This window comes from Prionailurus viverrinus, chromosome B2 (genome assembly GCF_022837055.1).
Source record: "Prionailurus viverrinus isolate Anna chromosome B2, UM_Priviv_1.0, whole genome shotgun sequence".
NCBI classification, from domain to species: Eukaryota; Metazoa; Chordata; class Mammalia; order Carnivora; family Felidae; genus Prionailurus; species Prionailurus viverrinus.
In genome coordinates this window covers 99,112,002-99,136,059 of record NC_062565.1, presented here as the reverse complement: position 1 = coordinate 99,136,059, position 24,058 = coordinate 99,112,002, and the positions used below count along the sequence as shown (strand labels likewise).

Below are 24,058 nucleotides of genomic sequence, written 5' to 3'. Positions count from 1 at the left end.
AAAAGTCTTGAGGGGTATATGGGTGACTCAGTTGAGCATCTGACTTTTGATTTCGACTCAGGTCATGATCCCAGGGGCGTGGGATAGAGCCCCCCTTTGGCCTCCATGCTGAGTGTGGAGCCTGCTTAAGATTCTCTCTCTCCCTCTGACCCTCTCCCCTGCTCACTTTCTCTCTCTCTCTAAAAAAAATAAATTAAAATAAATTAAAAAAAGAAAAAGTCTTGAAAGAAGTACACAGAGTTTACATATGAGAAGTAAGATTATATATCACTGTTTTTCTTTATACTTTTTGTTTTTCCATAATTGTTTACAATGACACTTTATTATTTTTATAATCAGAAAACTGAACATTTTTAAAGGAAAGAAAACCACTAAAGAAGTTTAAATAATCTAATTCAAGATATAATACCACATTAACCTATGCTTCTTTTGGATTTTCATTTTTGCATTCCAGCCTTCCAGTCCACGCACAGGGAGATAGGCTGGGAGCCTAGGACTGAGGTCTAGACAGAGAGACTGTAAAGCTGTGTTGGAACTAAAATATACATTATGCCGAGATAAAGAATGGAATGAGACAGCGCCTGTGAACCCTCAGACTCATATATTGTACAGGCTGCTCAGTACAGCTCCTTTTCTCCACCTGCTGATTTTTTGAAAAGATAAACCTTGAAGATTGTAGATTTTGTTTTGTTTGGAGAGGAACTATTCCCAAAATGACGTAGCCTACCCCAGTGCTACAGCCAAGCTCACTCAGGGGTATAGAATTTAAAGAGGAGGTGTGATGAGACATGCTAGTTCTGTGAAGTTACCTGGGGCTCGTATGTATAGTCAGCTTACAAGTAATCCCCGTAACCAAGGCAAACAATGAGATGCTTCCTGCCTTCTCCCATTTCCTTCTGACCATCTTTTCAACACTGACTCTCAAGACTATGATCTGATACCTAAATTAGTATCCTTTCTCCAGTTCTTGCTGACTTTGTTCATTGCTGGCTCTCCAGTGCCTCACATAGTGCTGACACATAGTAGGCACTCACCAGTTGTTTTGTTGCTGTTGTATAACCTTGAGCAGGTTTCTTAATCTCTCTGAGCTTAGGCTTTTTCGTTGTAAAATAGAACAAAATTAACAATATCTAGTTTCCTGAATTAATAATACTTTAATTTCCCTTCCCTGCTATTCTTTTTTTTAAGTATCATTTATTGACAAATTGGTTTCCATACAACACCCAGTATTCATCCCAACAAGTGCCCTCAATGCCCATCACCCACTTTCCCCTCTCTCCTACCCCCCATCAACCCTCAGTTTGTTCTCAGTATCCAAGAGTCTCTTATGGTTTGTCTCCCTCCCTTTCTGTAACTTTTTCCCCCTTATTCTTTAATTAAATCTGCTTTTTCTCTTTTTAAATTTTTTTTCTTTTTTTTTTTTTTAATTTTTTTTTTTCAACGTTTTATTTATTTTGGGGACAGAGAGAGACAGAGCATGAACGGGGGAGGGGCAGAGAGAGAGGGAGACACAGAATCGGAAACAGGCTCCAGGCTCTGAGCCATCAGCCCAGAGCCCGACGCGGGGCTCGAACTCATGGACCGCGAGATCGTGACCTGGCTGAAGTCGGACGCTTAACCGACTGCGCCACCCAGGCGCCCCTCTTTTTAAATTTTTATTTAATTTATTTAAATAATTAATTAATTAAAATCCAAGTTAGCATATAATTAATTTAAATTTAATTTAATTTAATAATTAATTAAAATCCAAGTTAGCATATAGTGCAACAATATTAATCTTTTTCTTAAGAAAATCAGTTTTCAGGATAAATTTTAAATGTTCCTGATTTATCATTTTTCTATTTGTTAACATTAGAATGGTGGGATTTCTTACTATTTTTCATTTAAAAATTCAATATTCTATCTTAAAAATTAAATCATGGTTTTTTTTAAATGTTCATTTATTTATTTAGAGTGAGAGAGAGCACACAAGTGGGGCAGGGGCAGAGGGAGAGAAAGAATCTCAAGCAGCCTCCACACTGTCAGCACAGAGCTCGATGGGGGCTCACCCTCGTGAAACCATGAGATCATGACCTGAGTTGGGCACTTAACTGACTGAGCCATCCAGGCACCCATAAGTAGGTTTTGTATAAGTTAGCTCTCCCAAGACTCAATCTTTCACAAAATTGGCTATGTATGTCACACAATTAATTTACACAAACCAACTTTGGGAAGATAATTCCTGAGATTTTTGATGAATCAAAGATGAAAACTGTGTATTGACCTTTTAAAATTTCTTTGATGAGAATTTTATATGTCCTGCTACTGCCTCAGACAAAGAAAGACTAAAAATGTAGCATGTCTAGGTTCACGCAGTGTGATTGCTATAACCAGTTAATGTGACTTCCTGACTCTGCATAGATGCTGGGGCTTGCTTTCAAAAGAACAGGGACCTTCTCATCATTTGCCTTTTGTATAGGATATGCAGCTCCATTACTCACCTTTTCATAACAAATTGGGGAACCACGTACAAATAAAGCCCCTCCCAGGTTTGTCTTCTCATCCTTCACAAAGATCATTGCCCTTACTGTCTGATTTTTTTTGCGACAGATAGCACGTTTTTTTAACATTAGAAATGATCTTAGTCTCAAGGGGGCTACTTGCATTAATTTCATAGGAAAATGTTGCCACCTTGTGGAATTTTAGTCTCCAAGTGTGACTGATGAATAATCTCTAAGCCAACCCTTCTCATGTTTAGTTTGCATACTTTCCAGCTCCTCAGAGGCCTTGCTTCTACTCCTATTTCTTGCTTCAGAATCTTGGTTCTCTTCCTGTTGTTCGCTGGCTCCTTCTCTGGTGCCTCAGTCTCTTCTGTCAAGTTATGCGTAGCCACAGACAGGAGAAAGCCAGAAACAGCCAGTATCGTGTGCCAGGGCTGCAAGTCAGCAGAATGGTGAGGGATTACACCCAGATAAATAGTTAATTCAGATAAATACCGTAAGTACTAAGGGGAAGCTGAAGCCAGGGTCCAAATGAGGTTGAAACAAGGTTAAGGACCAAGCACCAGGCCAAGACCATCCTTGAGGCCTTCTAGGGAGAAGGCAGGGTGTATAGGCCTCCAGGTCTATGTGCAGAGAGCACTTTGGGATGGAGCAGAAAGCTAAGGTTGGGTAGGAGGGTGAGGGGAGGGTACAGGTTGGGGACTGAGTTCTTTTTAAGTTTTTATTTAAATTCTCATTAGTTAACATACAGGGTAATATTAGTTTCAGGCGTACAATATAGTGATTCAGCACTCCCATAATCTCCCAGTGCTTGAGTTTTAAGGTTTTGAAAACAAACGGTTTGGAATAGTGTCTCAAAATCCAGATTTAGAAGACAACCTCACCCCCCCCAGCACCCTCCCCCTCCCCCAGCCATGTATCGTAAGGGAATCTAGTGTCTGACTAACATGCATCTGTATTGGGAAGCCTCAGAACTCTGACAAGTCTTTCACTTCTCCTCTATTTCTGCCTATCTCATTTCCTCCCTAGTTGTAAGCATTCTGACTATAACCTCCACCACCCTCCTGGCATAACCTTCTACTCAGTTATAGCCTTGCCCCTACTTTCTGGTACTGCTAGAAAGCTATGAGACAGTTTACCCCAAAGCTAGCCCTGTTTCTCAGCGACCATGAGTTTTGTTTCCTGTTGTCCCCTTTCTTTTTTCTTTTCCCTTTCCAGCCTTCTCTGGGATTGGTTGAATGTATTTTAGGAATCCATTTTATTTATCTTTTGGCTTTCTAGTTATACCTCTCTGTGTTTTTTTAATGGTTGCTCTCTATTACATATACATCCTTACCTTTTCCCACTCTACTTAGAGTCAATATTATTCCATGTAATAGTGTAGAAAGCTGTGACTGTATAAATCCAGTTACGCCCACCAATATCCTGTATGTTCTAGTGGTCATTTGTTTTACAACCAAGTGGATTATAAACTCCATAAGAAAAAAATATATATAGTTTTTGTTTTAAATAGTCATACGTATTTTAAATATATTGAGAGGAAAATAAATCTTCCTTTACATTTATCCAGATATTTAACCTTTTCTGTTGTTCTTTATTCATTCCTCTGGTGTGAGGGAAATCAGAGGGATGAGAAGAATGTGGTCATCTGAATTGTTTTCCTGTATGATTTTTCTTGGCTGCTTTCAGCCAAGAAATCTTTTTCAATGGTGTGATTATGATATGCCTACATGCCATTTTCTTTATATTTATCTAGTTTGGGGTTGACTAAGCTTCTTTAATCCATAAATTTGTGTCTTTAACTAAATTGGGGGAAACTTTGGACATTATTTCCTCAAATACTTTTTCTGTCCTACTTGCTCTCTGTCTCCTTCTGCAAATCAATTTCACATAGGTTAGATCACTCACTATTGTGCCACATGATCTTGGGGCTGTTCAGTTTTTCAATCTTTTTTCTCTCTTCTTTAAGTTTGATAGTTTCTTCTGATCTATCTTCAAATTCACTGATTCTTTCCTTTGTCATCTCCAGTCTATTAAATCCATCTGATATTTTTTTTAATTTCAAATATTGTATTTTTTTAGTTCTAATTTACATTTTGGTTTGTTTTTATTTCCCTCCTGAGGTTTCTTATCTTTTCATTTATTATGAGTGTACTCTCCTCTTCCTCATTCGTCGTAGGGATAAACAACTGCTTTAAAGTTCTTGTTTTGTAACTCTAGTACCTGGAGTGGGTATTTGTTGATATCATTTCTAAAAAATTTTTTTTATTTGACGTTTATTTATTTTTGAGACATAGAGAGACAGAGCATGAACGGGGGAGGGTCAGAGAGAGAGGGAGACACAGAATCTGAAACAGGCTCCAGGCTCTGAGCTGTCAGCACAGAGCCCGATGCGGGGCTCGAACTCACGGAGTGTGAGATCATGACCTGAGCGGAAGTCGGTCGCCCAACCGACTGAGCCACCCAGGCGCCCCTGTTGATATCATTGCTTATGAGAATGGGTCATGTCTCATGATCCTTTATACTTTGAATAATTTTGGATTATTATAACTTTTGAATTATGAGTGTTATATTATGTAGATTCTGAATTCTGTTAGCTCCACGAGTGTTTCTGTTTTAGCAGGCAATTTATTTGGTAAGACTAAGCCTGTAAACTCTGTCATACTAACAATTCAATTTATACTGTTCTCAAACAGTCCATATGTGCACGGTTCAGAGATGTGGAAAGTCTGTATAAACTAATTTGTTGTTTCCTTCTCCGGTTCTCTCAATTCTGAAGTTTACCCTCACTCTCCGGTATCCTGGTTGTGTCTCCTTCCTCTGGTTGCTCCAGCTGGAGAGACACTAAAGTTTCCTATCAGAATTTTAGTCTCCCTGTGCCACCACCACTCTAATGGAGGCTGCCCTCTGAGCAAGGGCACAAAATCAGAGAATTCACCTTTAACCAACTGCTCACTCCAAATTTTTGCTGCTTTCCAAAATCTGCCTTTGTTTACTCTCCAGAGCTTCTTAAATGAGTGGGAGAAAGTGGTGTGTGTGTGTGTGTGTGTGTGTGTGTGTGTGTGTTGGGGTGGCGGGAGGGGTGTTCATGGTTTATGGTTATTATCTGCTAGAGGCTAAATTAACTTATTCCTTCATACTAGAGGCAGATCTCTGAGACCATGAACTTTAGAAGATATATCTCCTAACATAAGGCCTAAAAGGTATAATTTATCAGAAAAAAAAAAAAAGCACTGTTTCAAGATCAAGTTGCCATTTATGGAAAAATAAAAATTTTTTCCCTAGGAAGAATTAACCTGTGGAGATTTTTAGGATATTAACCTTTAAAAAAATTCAACATGGTACTAAAGAAACTAGTAAAAGTAATACAAGAAAAAAAAAGAAATAGCATACATGTTGAAAAGTAAGGACAGAACTCATTATGTGCACATAATTTGATTATCTACTAAGTCCAGGATAATTAACTGCACAAAAATTATGTAAGGCTGCCCCACCATCTCCTTATGTAACAATGACATCTGCCCCCATGGGGAATAAAAAAGGCAAATAATTTCTGAAGCAAATAATCTGCCTAGAAGATAATAAATGCCAGGGATATTGGTTGGTGTCCTCCATCTTTTGGAGCAAGATCCAACCTGCCCACCTCTTCTCATTCTCACATCTTAAGTGGAAGCACAATACAACCTGCCCTGCTCACACACCCAGAGTTTGAAGTTGCTTTGAATTAAGCAACTTGGTCCTCCATTCATAAAAATGGATGAACAACCAAGGATTACCATATACTTGAGAAAAATTATCAACACAAAGGAGCAACAAGATGAACAGAACAACTGACCCTAAAATGAATAGGCAATTCAGAAGACCTTACTAAACATTTAAAAAATTACAATCTCCCTAAGAAAATTCAAGAACTTGTATCCATAAAACAAAAAACAGGATGCTATGAAAAATCAGAAAGCAAAAAAGAGTTCACAGAAGCTAAAATGTATAATGTAAATTAAATTAATTAAAAGTTTAATAGAGGGTGGCTCAGTTGGTTAAGCATCTGACGCAGGCTCAGGTCATGATCTCAGTTTGAGTTCAAGCCTGGCACAGCTCTGTCAACACAGAGGCCACTTCGAATCCTCTGCCCCCTTTCTCTGCTCCTCCCCAACTTGCATGGATGGCCTATGCTCACACACGTGCTCTCTGTCTCTCTCAAAAATAAATGAGCAGTTCTTAAAAAGTTGAAGAGAAAAATTAGAAGTAAAAGCCAAAGAAGTTTCTCAAATATAGAACAAAAATACAAGAAATAGAAAATATGAAAGAAAAACTGGAGCTATGTGAGGTCAGTCCAGGAGGATCAACATCTAATTTGCATTCAAAAAGAAAAAAAATGAAAAGAGAGCTAATATAGGAGGAAATAATCTTTAAAATATTGAAAGAAATGTCCCCAGTATTGAAGAGAGCAGAGGATCTTCAAATTGAAAGGGCTCAATGAATACTGAACAGAACAAGTTAAAAGAGATGTACATTAGACACACTCTCATGAAATTTGAGATTGCTAATTATAAAGAGATTTTAACTGTTTCTAAAATGAAGAAAAGATATCTACAAAGGAATGTGGATAAGTTTTGTGTCAGATTTTTCACCAACAATACTGGATGATGGAAGACAAAAACAATGCCTTCAAAATTCTGAATGAAAATGATTTTTAACTACTTATAATGTATGAGGATGAAATGGAAATACTTTTAGATATTTAAGATCTTTGAAAATTAGCCTTCTGTATATTCTTCCTGAAAAAAGTAGCCAATTGATTTTTATGAATAATGCTTCTTCCATCTAAAAAACAAAACCAAACCAGAAATATGGGGTGGGGGTGGGGGACAAGAAAAGCATTATCCACATATGGGACAAATTAAATTATGCATTATTTTGCATAATAAGAAAATACAATGTTTGACATTGATACTTTAGACATTTTCCTCAGAATGGTACATGTTTGTACCCCCTGTCATCCCCTCTGTCACTATCTGTGGCTGTTGTGAATAAAGGTTATATAATTAAAATATGGCAGGTGCTGTTTACTGGGTTTCAATTTTCAGAATTAATCACTCTTTATTTGCTTTCAATTCTTAGAATCAATTTTTGCATGAAGCACTAAATACCTAAGTGCTACTTAAAAACAATCATAGGACAGGAATGTAAATGTGGTAATGCTGGAGATGGAAATTTAGAAACTGAAGAGAGGGAAAAGAGGAAAGAAGAGTAAGGACATTCTCTTGAATTGTGGGGAATCAAATATATATCTAGAAGTAATAGCTCAAGAGAGATTTGGAGATAATATTTAAAGTTATAGGCACTCAGTTGCAGAATTAAAGAATTAAAAATATGACTAACACTGGGGGATAGGCAGAAGAGAAAGAAAAGAAGAGAAATGTAAGTTAGCCAAATCCCTCATCACCACTAATATAAGAGAGAAAACAAATATCACAGGGGTCAAAAGTGTCTACTTTTCACTGTTTACTTTGTTATTTCCTAAACTGGTTTTCCCATAACAACCAAAAACAAACAAAACAAAACAAAACAAAAAAACCATGAACCTTTTTAAAATGCCAGAATGGCTAAGAATGATGAGATATATGTTTTTATATGGAAATAAATTTAAATGCATTGCTAAATTATATTTTTAAAAAGCAAGTTGTACAATATGTATAAATATAATTTTGTGTGGGTGTGTGTGGGTGTAAACATCTAAAAGGATCTTAACCAAATTGTTAACCAAAATCATTTCTAGGTAGGAAAGTGGAAATAGAGATGGGAGTGTGAAGGGAGATTTTTTTTACCCTATACAATGCTGTATAATTTTATCTTTTTAACAAAAATGAATCTATGTTTAAACTTACATAGTTTAATTTTTTTTAATTAACAAATAAGTTGGAAGAGCTATTAAGTTGAGCCAAGCTCTGCAACTGAGACATCTCTCATTTGCAGTGTGGACTCATCCCACCATACTTCCAATAATCCTTAGAAAATCAAATCTGAAGATTTTTTTTTAATTGTCAAAGGATAAGGAAAAGGAAAAAGTGATAAAAGAACCAAATGGCTTCAAAATTTAAATAAAAAAAGAACCAGAACTGAAAAACACTGCCCCATATCCAAGCTTCTTTTGGAGAGGGAGGAGCCTGGGCACAGAGCAGGAAGGGACCCTCTCATCCTCCTCCCTGAACTTGGAAGGCCAAATTCCAGGTGCTCTTTAAAGGAACCAGGGTCTACTAAACGTGAGACAGGAAACCATCAAAACCCTAGAGGAGAAAACAGGCATCAACCTCTTTGACCTCAGCCTCAATAATTTCTTGCTTGACACATCTCCAAAGGCAAGGAAATTAAAAGCAAAACTGAACTATTGGGACCTCATCAAGATAAAAAGCTTCTGCACTGCAAAGGAAACAATCAACAAAACTAAGAGGCAACCGATAGAATGGGAAAAGATATTTGCAAATGACATATTGGATAAAGGGTTAGTATCCAAAATCTATAAAGAACTTACCAAACTCAACACCCCAAAAATAAATTATCCAGTGAAGAAATGGGCAGAAGACATGAATAGACACTTTTCCAAAGAAGACATCCAGATGGCCAACAGACATATGAAAAGATGTTCAACATCACTCGTCATCGGGGAAATACAAATCAAAACCACAATGAGATACCATCTCACATCGGTCAGGGTGGCTAAAATTAACAACTCAGGAAACAAGAAATGCTGGGGAGGATGTAAAGAAACGAGAACCCTCTTGCACTGTTGGTGGGAATGCAAGCTGGTGCAGTCACTCTGGAAAACAGTGTGGAGGTTCCTCAAAAAACTAAAAATAGAACTACCCTATGACCCAGCAATAGCACTGCTAGGAATTTATCCAAAGGATACAAGGGTGCTGATTCATAGGGGCACATGTTTATAGCAGCGCTTTCAACAGTAGCCAAATTATGGAAAAAGCTATACGTGTCCATCAACTGATGAATGGATAAAGAAGATGTGTTTTATATATACAACAGAACACTACTCGGCAATGAGAAAGAATGAAATCCTGCCATTTGCAGCAATGTGGATGGAACTGGAGGATATTATGCTAAGTGAAATAAGTCAGTCAGAGAAAGACAGATATCATGTTTTCACTCATATGTGGAACTGGAGAAACTTAACAGAAAACCATGGGGGAGGGGAAGGGGGAAAAATTGTTACAAACAGAAAGGGAGGGAGGCAAACTCTAAGAGACTGTTAAATACAGATAACAAACTGAAGATTGATGGTGGGGGCAGGGGAGAGGGGAAAATGGGTGATGGGCATTGAGGAGGGCACTTGTTGGGATGAGCACTGGGTGTTATATGTAAGCGATGAATCATGGGAATCTACCCCCAAAGTCAAGAGCACACTGTACACTCTGTATGTTAGCCAATTTGACAATAAATTAGATATAAATAAATGAATAAATAAATAAATAAATAAATAAATAAATAAATAAAGGAACCAGGGTCTAATCAATAGAAAGATTAGGAAACAGCAGGATAAGCAGGAGATTGCAGGCATCAGAAAATGAAAAGGCAAACAGCAGGGGTGAGGGTAACTGGAAAGGAGAGAATGTAGGGCGTTGTTTAGGATAACAGTCCTTGGAAACTGGATGAGCAGTAATGGAGAGCAAGGAGTAAGGAAAACTTCCAGGTTTCCAACTGGAAGGCAGTGCTCCAACTGATACAAGGAATACTTCAGGGAGAAGAGTGTGGAGGCGGCCCAGGAGCCTCTATGTTAAAGGCAAATGTTAACGCCTATATGGCACCACTTAGTACCAATATCCTGCCACGGGTCTTTAAGAGTCATTTGTGTATTATTCTCCTTTCTTCAGATGGACTATAAACTCCTAAAGGGCATGTAACTGTTCTATTAATACAGTGCTTTATACAAAGTGACAAATAATAGCTATAATGGCACAATAATAGCAATAATAGCTATCATTTCATGCTTGCCATGTGCCAGACACTTTTCTAAGTAAGGGCTTTGCATGTATTAAGTAATTTAATGCTCCCACCATCGCTGTGAGATAGGTACTTTGTTATTCCTATTTTACAGGTGAGGAAACTGATCTTGTCCAAACTGACAACAGCTAGTGACTGAGTTATCCATTTTGAGTGACTTTCAAATACATGTAACCTTCACGGATGGGGCTAGAGACTCTAACACTAAGCAAAATAAACCAGTCAGAGGAAGACAAATACCATATGATTTCAGTCACATGTGGAATTCAAGAAACAAAACAAATGAGCAAAGAAAAAACAGAGAGAGACAAATCAAGAAACAGACTCGGGCTCTTTCTGACTTCCCCACGCAGTAGTGAGAAGAGCTGCTGCCCTGTCCGCCCACCTGAATGGTTGGTCATGCAGAACTGCTCCAGTTTTCTGATCAAGAGGAACATGCAGACATCCAGCACCCAGCCCAATAACCTGAAGGCTCACGACACCTTCCACCAAATGGGCTGATTCACCACAAGACTGTGGGTTTGGAGCCAGCAGCCTATGGCAAAGATGTAATGGTCATGAAGTAGAGATTTGGCCAGCGAAAACCCACTGCCTCCTACATGCGGACCACCACTAACAAGAATGTCTGGGCCACTCTCAGCAGCGTCAATCACATGACCCGCAAAAACAAGTACTGTCCAGATCTGCACACGGCTGCCATTTGCAGGACCAGTGCCATCCTTCTCACCAGAAGCCTGTGATGGTGAAAAGGAAGCACCCCACTAAGAACTGCTGAGCACCTGCCCCCCACCTCCAAAGCAATAAAGATGTCAACCACCTGAGGAGGTGGGGGGAAGAAGAAGAAACAGATTCTTAATTATAGAGAACAAACATGATTACCAGAAGGGAGGTGGGTGGAAGGGATGGATTAAAGGGGTCATGGGGATTAAGGAGTGCACTTGTCATGAGCACTGGGTGATGTATGGAATTGTTGAATCACTGTATTATACACCTGAAACTAACATGACTTTGTTACCTAACTGCAAGTAAAATAAAGACTCTAAATAAATAAACAAAGAAACGGAACTTTCTGGCAACCATAGACATAAATAACATTTAATATCTTGTTTATGTATTTACTATGTGATCGGTATGTTGTCAGAATCTTGAAGGAATTAAACTTCTGGGTGCCAGATATTTAAAACTTTACTATGTTACTAAATAAATGTTGCCATTCCATACCAACCAATATCCAGTGGCATAAAATATTCCAGATGATTAGTTAGCAGAGTCATTTGGTGCATGTTCTATGTGTATAGTAAAAGAGAACATTTTCTTCCTTAGACACATAGGGAAGATGAAGATTTTAGTGAAGAAGAGCCTGAAGAAGAGGAAGATGATATTGACAACATCCTTGAAGATGAATTTCCAAAAGATGAGGAAGTGATGAGTGAGGAAGATGAAGAACAGGAAATTGATGCACTTGAACGCCTGAGAGGTGAACTGGGAGAAAAATTTGAAACAGATATGAATAATTTACAAGTAATACAGGTTATTACTTTTCCTTTTTTCATAATTCACAATGTAACATTTGAGAATGAAAGAAGTGTAGTTGGTGTATGTCTTGGTTTCTTTTTGACATTTCAAAAGAAATGTGTATCTTAGGACTAGCTTCCCTTTTGCCAGCACCGCTTGCAATTATGAAAACAAATTAATAACTCAAGGGCAACATGGAAGCCACAGAGAGTCAAAAGTTTTAACTGCCAATATGCAGCCACTCAGAAGCTGAAAAATATTTATTCTCTTGACCGAAGTGGTCAGTTACCAGCAATGTGTATATGCTGTGACCAGACTTGGTCTCATTAAAAATATTTGGTTTCGGGCACCTGGGTGGCTCAGTACGTTGGGTGTCCAACTTCAGCTCAAGTCATGATCTTGCGGTTCATGAGTTTGAGCCCCGCATCGGGTTCTGTGTTGACAGCTCAGAGCCTGGAGCCTGCTTCAGATTCTGTGTCCCCCTCTCTGTCTGCCCTACCCCTGCTTGTGCTCTGTCTCTCTCTGTCTTTCAAAAATGAATACACATTAAAAATTTTTTTTTAATATTTGTTTTTTTTATTTGTTTTTCATCAGGATGAATGTGAGAAGCTTATGATACCAGTAATTCTCATTAATGGAGCTCGGAAAATCCATATTGTACAATATAATTTGAATATGAAACTGAAACCACTGGTAGAGAATCGTGAGAGCATTTTTGAAAAATGTTATCCAATAGCATCGCACCTTGCCCAGAAAATGCTGAACTACACCTATAAGCATATAAGTGCATTTGGCTACTGGGACCCTGTAAAGGTAATGTCAGCAAATGCACCTGAAAGTTGTGTTCTTTCTTTTATTTTCGTTAAGTATGTCTAAGAAGAAGACAGGATAATTTCAAAAATTGTAAACATTGTACAGTACTCTTAACTAGCTATAAAAACGTGATTGTTTTAATTTTCTGGCATCTGAAAAGTAATCAAAGGGTTTAATGTCTTTCATGTATATCTGGAGAGATAACACAATTCCAACTTGGTTTTAACTTGGTAGCAGAAGAAGATGGGTAGTAGAAATATTTTCAAAGGACACATCTAAAGAGCTGAGCTCTGGTACTAATTTGTTACCTAATTTTAGGCAAGTCATTTAACCTCTTTCATTCTTTAATGGAACCAGGCCTAAGACCTTGTACTAAGACCTAGTTCTGTACTAAGACCCTGAAAAAAATAATACCAACAGGCCACTGCGATCAAAAATGAGTATAAAGAGTATACAGTGTGAGACACAATATGAAATGTGACATTGATGTTCATAACAAGCATTCTAAGTACAATATTTTTATGCACGTGGACAGATTTACTCCAGTTGGAATTCACTAGCCTCAAATGTGGGATGATTTTCAACAAATCTTAACTAAGACCATTCCAGCCACTGTTGTAGTCCTGGGAACAGAGTAGTGAACGAAAGGTTTCTTTTGTCATGGAGCTTACATTCTAGTTGGATTGGGGAGTGAGGATGGGCATAAGTAAATAAACAGAAAAATATATTCTTGAAAGATAGTATTAAGTGCCATAAAGACAATAAAAGAATGTCATGTGATAGTCACCTATTCACTTGATCAGTGTACCTTTTTATTTCCATCAATGATATAGCACAGTGGTGAAGATCATGGCCTCTGCCACCATTTATTAGTGACCTTGGACAAATCATTTAACCTCTCAGTCATTCCTATTTGCATAATGGGAATAAGAATAGTTTCCTACCTTATAGTATTGTTACAATGACTAAATGAGTTAATTACTATAAAGTGCTTACAACAGTGTTTTGTTTTTTGTAAGTGTTCAATAAAAGTTATTGTTATTAATACATATTACTATTATTGGTCACTGATAAAAAGTATTTTGGAGGATGGGATCCAAAAAGGAGCCATGTGCATGTTACTTGAAACCTCCTTCTTGGCTGATATTGACACAATCAATTTCAATTTTACTTAATTGTGCTATCTTCTTTATCTTAACCATACATAGGATGTCAAGAGAAACCTTTTCAAATATCATGCTGGAATATAGAAACATGTGACAGTGTCCTCCATAGAGAATTGGATAGAGTTAAGCATTAGAATGGCCTGGAAAACTTTTGAAAGATAGGCATGCCCTTTCTCTGAGATGAGTGAGAAAGGGGAAGAAGCAGACAAAGTCAGAACCCTATTTAGGGAGGAAGGTTTCATGTCTAAATATAATTAGAATTGTACAAAAATGTGTTATAGAGAAATGAGTGCATGGTCATAAGAAGGGTTTAAGCATATAAATAATCATTTCTCAGGGCTGTTGGGAATCTTTCTGGGTGCATGACAGTTCGATATTTCTGATTTGATGACACTATGGGTATTCTGACCTACATAGGAGAAAGGATACATGCTAGATATTTTGAGCAACAGCAGAAACTGCTGTAAGGACTCTCATTTAATCTGGGAATTTGAAATAGAATCATTAAGCTTTCAGCTTTTTTTATTACCAAGTGTAAGACAGAGCAGACATTCCTACACTACCCCTGAGTTTCTTATACCTAGCACTTACTCCCAGCCATGAACTTCACTCCAGCCCAAGAATGATAATGTTGACAATACCATTGACGTGTGACAACTGTCCTGGTGTAGCTTTGGGGAAGGAGCAATTGCTCCTTGAAATTGAATTGAAAATGAATTGAATCATATTGCTTCATACCTACTTTGTCAAGTATGGGCTGATACTTAGCCATCTAATGCTCTAAAAATGATATCCAGGGGCGCCTGGGTGGCGCAGTCGGTTAAGCGTCCGACTTCAGCCAGGTCACGATCTCGCGGTCCATGGGTTCGAGCCCCGCGTCAGGCTCTGGGCTGACGGCTCAGAGCCTGGAGCCTGTTTCCGATTCTGTGTCTCCCTCTCTCTCTGCCCCTCCCCCGTTCATGTTCTGTCTCTCTCTGTCCCAAAAATAAATAAACGTTGAAAAAAAAAATTTAAAAATAAAAATGATATCCAAACCTGACTTTACTAATGACCCATTTGTCATCTTGAACAAATAAACAGATGTGGAACCACTCCTCCCAATCCTTCCATATCTGTACCTTAAGCTGCCTTTTAGGTATTTTTCCCTTTTGTGGCTGCTCTGGATGTTTACGTGAGTGGGATTTTGCCTATATAAAATGTGGAAGAGAAGCCTATAGGATTTGTCCTACCACTATGTCCCCAAACATAGCCCAGGACCCCATCTGTGTTAGTCTACTCAGGCTGCTATAACAAAGTACCACAGACTAGGTGGCTTAGACAACAGAAATGTATTTTCTCAAAGTTCTAGAGGCTGAAAATCCAAGGTCAAATTGCCAGCAGAGATAGTTTTCTGGTGAGGCCTCTCTTCCTGGCTTGAAGATGACCACCTTCTCACTATGTCCTCACATGGCCTTTCCTCTGTGCTTATGTACTCCTGGTGTCTCTTCCTCTTCATATAAGACACCAGTCTCGTTGGATTAGGGCCCCACTCTTATGACCTCACTTAACCTTTACCTCCTGAAAGGCCCTGTCTCCAAATACAGTCACTTTGGGGATTAGGCTTAAACCTTTGAATTTGGGGGAACACATTTTCATTCATAACACCACCTTAGGAATGGACCTTTTTGTGAGGATAAACTGGCCCATGAATATATGCAAACAACTTTACATTCGTTGGCAAAAACATACACTAAAGACATTATAGAGGAAGTATGGGAACTATAATGGTCATAAACTGAAGTGTATTTCAGATTTCATCAGTTGCATGTGGGTATAAAATAAATTGTTCTTTTTATACAGTTTTTAATATTAAGATTAAGTTATAATTAGTTTTCTTATTTTGTAAGAAAGATATTCTTATTTTACAAATGTATTCAAATGTATTTGGGGGAATGCTGTATAACTTAAAGCTAATTTATGAATTCAATTGTGTACATATTGCAGCTAAGGGAAGGAGAGACAATCAAGCCAATTGAAACTTCAGAGAATCCAGTTTATGCTGTAATCCATCGTCAGTATATTTATTTTCTATCTAGTAAGGAATCTAGAGAAAAATTTATGAAGAACCCAATCAAATATATCCGCCAACCCAAACCTAAGCCTACTATGCCCATTAGGATTGCAATTCTGGGGCCTCCAAAATCTGGGAAAACTACAGGTAAGCATGTGTTTGCCTTTGTTATTCCTTTTTTGTTCCCCCAGCGTAGCTAACATACAGTGTTATGTTCATTTTAGGTGTACAATATAGTGATTCACCAATTCCATATATTACTCAGTGCTCATCAAGATGAGTGTGTTCTTAATCCCCATCACCTATTTCATTCATCCCTCTACCCACCACCCATCTGGTAACCATTAGTTTGTTCTCTGTATTAAAGGGTCTGGTTTTTGTTTGTCTTTTTTTCTTTGTTCATTTGTTTTGTTTCTTAAATTCCATATATGAGCAAGATCATATGGTATTTGTCTTTCTCTGACTGGCTTATTTCACTTAGCATTACAATCTCTTGATCCATCCACGTTGTTGCAAATGGCAACATGTCATTCTTTCTTATGGCTGAATAATATTTCATTGTATAAATATATGAAGTATATAAATAAATATACATGGTATAAATATACCACATCTTCTTTATTCATTCATCTATCAATGAATACTTAGGTTGCTACCATAATTTGGCTATTGTATATAATGCTGCAATAAACATACGGGTGATGTATCCCTTTGAATTAGAGTTTTGTATTTTTTGGATAAATACTCAGTAGTGCAATTATTGTATCATGGGTAGTTCTATTTTTAATTTTTTGAGGATCCCTCCATACTGTCTTCCACAGTTCCTGTACCAGTTTATAATCCCACCAACAGTGCACGAGAGTTCTATTTCTCCACATCCTTACCAACACTTGTTGTTTTGTGTATTTTATTTTAGCCATGCTGACAGGTGTGAGGTGATATCTCATTGTCGTTTTGATTTGCATTTCCGCGATGATGAGTGATGTTGAGCATCTTTTCGTGTGTCTGTTGGCCATCTGGATGTCTTCTTTGGAGACATGTCTGTTTATATTTTCTGCCCCATTCCATAACTGGGTTATTTGGTTTTGGGGTATTGAGTTGTATAAGTTCTTTATATATTTTGGATACTAATCCTTTATTAGATATGTCATTTGTAAGTATCTTCTCGTATTCAGTAGGTTGTCTTTTAGTTTTATTGGTTGTTTCCTTTGCTATGCAGAAGCTTTTTATTTTAATGTAGTCTTAATAGTTTATTTTTGCTTTTTGTTTCCTTTGCCTCAGGAAGCATATCTAGAAAAATGTTCTTAGGGCCAATGTCAGAGAAATTACTGCCTGTGCTCTCTTCTAGGATTTTTATGGTTCCACATCTCACATTTAGGTCTTTAATCCATTTTGAGTTTATTTTTGTATATGGTGTAAGAAAGAGGTCCAGCTTCATTCTTTTGCATGCAGCTGTCCAGTCTTCCCAATATCACTTGTTGAAGAGATTGTCTTTTTCCCATTGCATATTCTTTCCTGCTTTGTCAAAGATTGACCATGTAATTGTTGATTCATTTTTGGGTTTTCTATTCTGTTCCATTGATCTACGTGTTGTTTTTGTGCCAGTACCATACAGTTTTGATTACTACAGCTTTGTAAAATAATTTGAAGTCTGGAATTATGATACCTCTAGTTTTGTTTTTCTTTTTCAAGATTGCTTTGCTATTCAGGATTTTTATGGTTCCATACAAATTTTTTAGGATTGCTTGTTCTAGTTCTGTGAAAAATGCTGTTGTATTTTGATAGAGATTGCATTAAATCTGTAGATTACCTTGAGTAGTATAAACATTTTAACAATATTTGTTCTTCCAATCCATGAGCATGAAATGTTTTTCTATTTCTTTGTGTCATCTTTAATTTGTTTCCTCAATGTTTTATAGTTTTCAGAGTATAGGTCTTTCACCTCTTTGATTAAGTTTATTTCTAAGTGTCTTATTATTTTTGGTGCAATTATAAGTAGTATTGTTTTCCTAATTTCTCTTTCTGCTACTTCATTATTAGTATGGAGAAATGCAACACATTTCTGTACATTGATTTTGTATCTTGCAATCTTACTGAATTCATTTATCAGTTCTAGTAGTTTTTTGGTGGAGTCCTTAGGGTTTTCTATATATAGTATAATGTCATTTGCAAATAGTGAAGTTTCACTTCTTCTTTACCAATTTGGATGCCTTTTATTCCTTCCTCTCATCTGATTGCTGTGGTTAGGACTTCCAGTACTATGTTGAAAAAAAGTGGTGAAAGTAGACATCCTTGTCCTGTTCCTGTCTTCAGCTGAGAGCTTTTCCCCAATGAATATGATGTTAGGTGTGGGTTTTTCATATAAGGACTTTATTATGTTGAGGTACTGTTACCTCTAAACCTACTTTGCCGAGAGTTTTTATTATGAATGGATGTTGTACTTTGTCAAGTGCTTTTTCTGCATCTATTGAAATGATCATATGGTTTTTATCCCTTCTGTTATTGATGTGTCCTTTGTTATTCTTGAGTATAAAAGAATCTCCTGAAAGCTAGTGCCACTTCTCCAGAAAACCAACTCTCAGAATTGACTCAAAAGGAGATAGAAAACCTAAATAGGATAATAAGTACTCAAGAAAAGTCATTCAAAAATATAACCCCATTCCAAAACAGTCCAGGATCAATCAATGATTTTAGAGAAAAATTGTATCAAACTTTCATAGAATTAAAAACTCAAACAATTTCTGTGTTTTTGAAGCTTTTTCAGAGCAGAGAAAAGAAGACAATAAGTTTCCCAATTTATTTCCAGTTTCTTTTGTTATTAAGGAGTATGGTCCTCAATAAATATAAGCAAATATTTTTAAAAAATTAAAAATATATAATCAAATATTTATATGGGCAGAATTATAGTCAATATAATCAAAAGGTTATAAAGAGTACAAATTCATTTTTAAGTTAGCATAATGGTGATATCAAAACCTAACAAAGATAATACAAGAAATTATAAGTTAGTATCACTTATAATTACAGTCAAATAACAGCATATTAAGATTATGTTAGCATAAAATTATATTAAGATATTTTAATATAAGATTTTAAAAGATGGAGATATAATCTACTGTATTAATAGTTTAAAGAGTAAAAATCCATTATCCTATCATTGCTGAAAAAGACATTTGGTAAACTATACTCCTATAATGTTTGAATTTTGTATAACTTTGGACTGTGCCTTTTTTTCTTAAAGGCAAATAGTCCAACAAAACATTAGTTTTCAAGATAACATGATAACAACATGAACAATGGTTGGTCACAATAAGAATTGAATGGAAAGGACAGATACAGGAGGTATTTCAAAGGAAAACAATAGGACTTAATGACTGACTAAATCGAGAATGAAGGGGAAAGAAGAGGTCAAAGACAAATTTGTCACCAGGCAGAATAAAAGGGAGTTTTGTGTTCCAGCTCTTCAGATGAAAAGTTTGTTTTGCCCATTTAACCTCCTAACATGATGAGTCTTTAATAGTCACATTCTAAATGTACACAAACGTAATAATTCCCAAAGAAACCAAATCATTGACATTTGAAATAGGATCCCACAACCAGAGCAAAGGTGAAAATGTGGATAAACGTTCTTATTTCTCATTTATTTTTCTGTGTGCCTCTTAATCCCCATTCACTATTTCACCTATCTCCCTACCCCACTTTGGGCAACCACCAGTTTGTTCTCCGTATTTATGAGTTTGTTGCTGTTTCTTGTTTGTTTGTTCATTTGTTTTTTTCAGATGCCACATATAAGTGATTTCATAATAGTATTTATCTTTCTCTGTCTGTAGGTCCATCCATGTTGTCATAAATGGCAAGATGTCATTCTTTTTTTTTTTAAATGCTTATTTATTATCAAGAGAGAGAAAGAGAAAGGCAGAGAGAGAAGGAGACAGAAAATCCCAGACAGGCTCCATAATGTCACCACAGAGCCCAATGTGGGTCTCAAACTCATGAACAGTGAGATCATGACCTGAGCCAAAATCAAGAGTCAGACACCAAACCGAGCCACCTAGGTGCCCCAAGATCTCATTCTTTTTTATGGCTGATTAGTATTCCATTGTGTGTGTGTGTGTGTGTGTGTGTGTGTGTGTGTGTGTGTGACATCTTTATCCATTCATCTATCAACAGACACTTAACGTTGATTCCATATCTTGGCTATTGTAAATAATGCTGCAGTAAACATAGGGTGCATATATCTTTTCAAATTAGCATTTTTGTTTTCTCTGGGTAAATACCCAGCAATGGAATTACTGAATTGTATGGTATTTCCATTTGTAATTTCTTGTGGAACCTCCATACTATTTTCCACAGTGGCTGTACCAATTTAAATTCCCAGCAGTGTAAGTTTCCCTTTTCTCCACATCCTCAATAGCACTTGTTGTTTCTTGTCTTGTGATACTAGCTATTCTGACTGGTATGAAGTTATATCTCATTGTGGTTTTGATTTGCATTTCCCTGATGATGAGTGATGTTGAGCATCTTTGCATGGCCATCTCTATGTCTTCTTTGGAAAAAATGTCTATTCAGGTCTTCTGCCCATTTTTTTTTAATCACATTATTTGATTTTTGGTATTTAGTATTATTATTAGTTGACTTGTGGTATTATTAGCTGATCTCTTTATATATTTTAGAAATTAGCCAATGGATAATTTAGTAGGTTGCCTTTTGTTAATGGATATATCCAGTTTAGTAGGTTGCCTTTTGTTTTATCAATAGTTTCCTTCACTTTGCAACAGCTTTTTAGTTTGATATAGTTCCAATAGTTTATTTGTGCTTTTGTTTCCTTTGCCCAAGGAAACATGTCCAGAAAAATATTGCTATGGCCAAAGTCCAAGAGATTGTTGCCTATATTTTCTTTTATGAGTTTTATGGTTTCAGGTCTTACATTTAGGTCTTTAATCCATTTTAAGTATAGTTTTGTATATGGTGTAAGTGATAGTTTTATTCTTTTGCATGCAGCTGTCCAGTTTTCACAACACCATTTATTGAAGACTATCTTTTCCCCATTGTGTATTCTTCCCTCCTTTGTCATATGTTAATTGACCATATACACACAGGTTTATTTCTGGGTGCTCTCTTTCATTCTATTGATCTGTGTGTCTGTTTCTGTGTTAATACCATACTGTTTTGATTTCCCATTTCTTTGTTGAAACAGAGGTGAACTTTTAACAAGGTATCAAATTATAAAAGCCTTATTATTATTAGAACTTTAAAAAGTAGGTCTGATTCCAACATTTATGGCAAAGCTAAGATTAAGGGCTCTGTAGCTCTTGCAAGGGCTTCCCTTTGGGGTGGCCCTAACTGTGGTCAGTTAATCTGCATTCCCCGTGAGATAGGATGGGCTCTCTCGGTGTCCTCTACACTCTCCTGTTTTCAGACACGATGAGGCAGGGTACATAGACCATTACAGAGCATGCCTACATTTAGTAGTTACTGAAAGCCATTGCCTATGGTCTCATTTAGGTGAAGCAGAGGTCAAAATGGATCTTGTTTCAACCAATGGCGACACCTATGTGACTTTGGACAGATTATTCCATTTTAGTGGGCATGAGTCCTCTCATCTATAAAATTAGAATTTCAATATTCATTCTATCCACCTGATGGAATGGTTGAAAATATCAGATAAAGTCACAGAAGAAAAATTGCCTTGTGAGTTAAAAATTACTATTAAAATGTCAGGTATGCCATTATAATTCTTAAAAATTATTTCCTATAGGATTAACTGAGACCTAACTGTGTAGGGATATGCTATTCTGATTGAAGCATGGATTCCATAAATAGATAGATGAGGAAACATATAGTTTCATGTGTTTGGTGACACAGGAGTATTAGATTATTATTTTGGACATAATTCCAAATAGAAATAGTATACAGGAGTATTAGATTATTAGAGTATTAGATTATTATTTTGGACATAATTCCAAATATAAATAGTACACATAAGATGCCATATAAAGCTCTCAAAAATTTTGCTACCTTGTGCAGAAGGAAGAAAACACTTAAATATTGGTTTGGTTATGAAAAAAAACCCCACGGAGTTGGCTCATTAGCCACATACCTGAAATATTAATAATGATTAACCTTTGACAGTATTAGTTCAATAAAATGTAACAATTTTGACTTTCAAAATTTCTTCAGGGAATATGAAGATTAGCTCACTGTGGACATCAATTAACCAGAAATTAAAAATAAGGTTGACTGATGAATTTGTGAAATGGAGTAAGTTTAAAGTTTTAATCTTTTTCAGTTGCCAAAAAAATTTCAAGTGAATATGGCTTAAAGCGCTTGTCAATAGGAGAGGCGATGCGTTATGTATTAAACAGCCAACCAGAAACAGAGCTGGCGCTCATGTTGAATTGGCATCTTCATAAAGGAATGACAGCACCTGATGAACTGGCTATTCAAGCCTTAGAAATATCTCTGATGGAAAGTATATGTAATACTGCGGGGTAAGTGGGAGTGGGCGGTGGGGAGGGAGTTAAATCAAGAAATCACTCACAGAATTTAAAACACTTATCTTCAACAAGGTTTAAAGCTCTTGTAAAGGGTGAGATCTACTTCTCAAACCTTAGGCACCTACATGGTTATATATTTTTAATTTTCTGTCAGGCTAAAACTTGGCTTGAACACTTATATGCCAGAATAGCAAGCTGGCCACTGCATTCCCTGTAGCAACCTGTGTATCGTCTAAAAGTTTCTGGCCTTACACTGCTGACAAAGGAGGCCAGTGTGACTTCCAGAGCCTAGTAGACCTTCTCACTGCCCCATGGAATGATGGAGGAGTGGCCTTCCCCTGCCCCCCAGACGGTACTGGTCTAACAGAGATGGTCTCGCACTGGCCCAGCTCTCTGCACAGGTAGCAGTGCCCCTCCCTTAATGCTACATCTGGACAGGAAGGTCCCTTTCCTGAGCTCTCTCTTTAGTTTACACTTCTCTGCTCAACCATGACTCTCCCAACACAGCCACCGGCCAAACCCAGTTATAGAAGCCAGGGCAAGCCAAGGCCCTGCTCATGAGCCCAGGTCACTGACCTAGAATCCCACCAATTTACTTACAGTTGTCTTACAGTAGGAGTCTTTATGCCCTTCCCTGCCTCTGCTCTTTAACCAAGTCCTTGGCCGGTTCTCTTAATTTCAGTTACAGAAGAGCAGATTCTGGGGTGTCAGATTTTTCCCCCAGGGAAGGCCCTGGGACTTACACAAACTGAGTTACCTCCTCCCTGGTGTTTAGCTTTGCATGCGAGGGATCTCAGTGAACACAACCCTGAGTCACAAATGTTTTATTTCATCTTAACACCAGGATAGTGACTGCCTAATCACCCTGAATGTTTCTAATCCTGACGGTCACTCAAGCAACCTTTCACAAGCAAAGAAATTGAGCTACTCTCCATTAAAAAAACCTCAAAACATCAATGGCACTCCCATAACGTTCTCTATTAGGTTTGCCTGGCTACATTAATTTACAGTTCTCTCTGCCATGGAACTTAGAACCACTGCCTAGAGACTTGGCCACAGAGCACGGAGTGAGGGGGTCCTGTGACTTCCTCTAAACCAGCCCCTCTTGAAGACCACCAGCTGGCAGGCCCAGCCTGCTCCCACCTCAGAGGGAGTTTCCAGACCTTGGGGGTCACTCCTCCCAGAATTTGTGGACAGCCTTTATTCCTCATCTGAGTTTGATAGTAATACTCTCATTATCTCAGACTGTTGGACTAACTTAAATTCTCTGTCATTTCTGCTCAGAGGCATGATGGGTCCTGATGGAACATTCTTTCTCAGATATCACAGGGCTACTCTCACCAACTCCCTGTCTCTCCTCCCACTCGCCGGCCTCCCCACAGAACTTTAGTATAAAAGCAAGCTTAGAGCACAACTGTCTTCCCATATTTGCTTAATCTCTTACTAGGATACTATTCATTGTGCCAGTTCCTGTTCTAGTTGCTTTACATACTAGGTCTATAAGTCTTTAAGACAACTGTAAGG

The 24,058-nt window shown here is 37.4% G+C and overlaps 1 protein-coding gene and 1 pseudogene across 2 annotated transcripts in view; both read left to right on the top strand.

Annotated features, from left to right (window-relative positions):
- AK9 (adenylate kinase 9) overlaps positions 1–24,058 on the top strand; it is a 133,873-nt gene that overhangs the window by 97,343 nt on the left and 12,472 nt on the right. For both annotated transcript variants that reach the window (XM_047860268.1, XM_047860269.1), the window contains 4 exons: positions 11,817–12,023; positions 12,603–12,821; positions 15,971–16,184; positions 22,327–22,528. In XM_047860268.1, coding sequence (XP_047716224.1) covers positions 11,817–12,023; positions 12,603–12,821; positions 15,971–16,184; positions 22,327–22,528 — 842 coding nt within the window. The remainder of the gene's footprint in view (positions 1–11,816; positions 12,024–12,602; positions 12,822–15,970; positions 16,185–22,326; positions 22,529–24,058) is intronic.
- LOC125165557 (60S ribosomal protein L28-like) lies at positions 5,874–11,268 on the top strand (annotated as a pseudogene).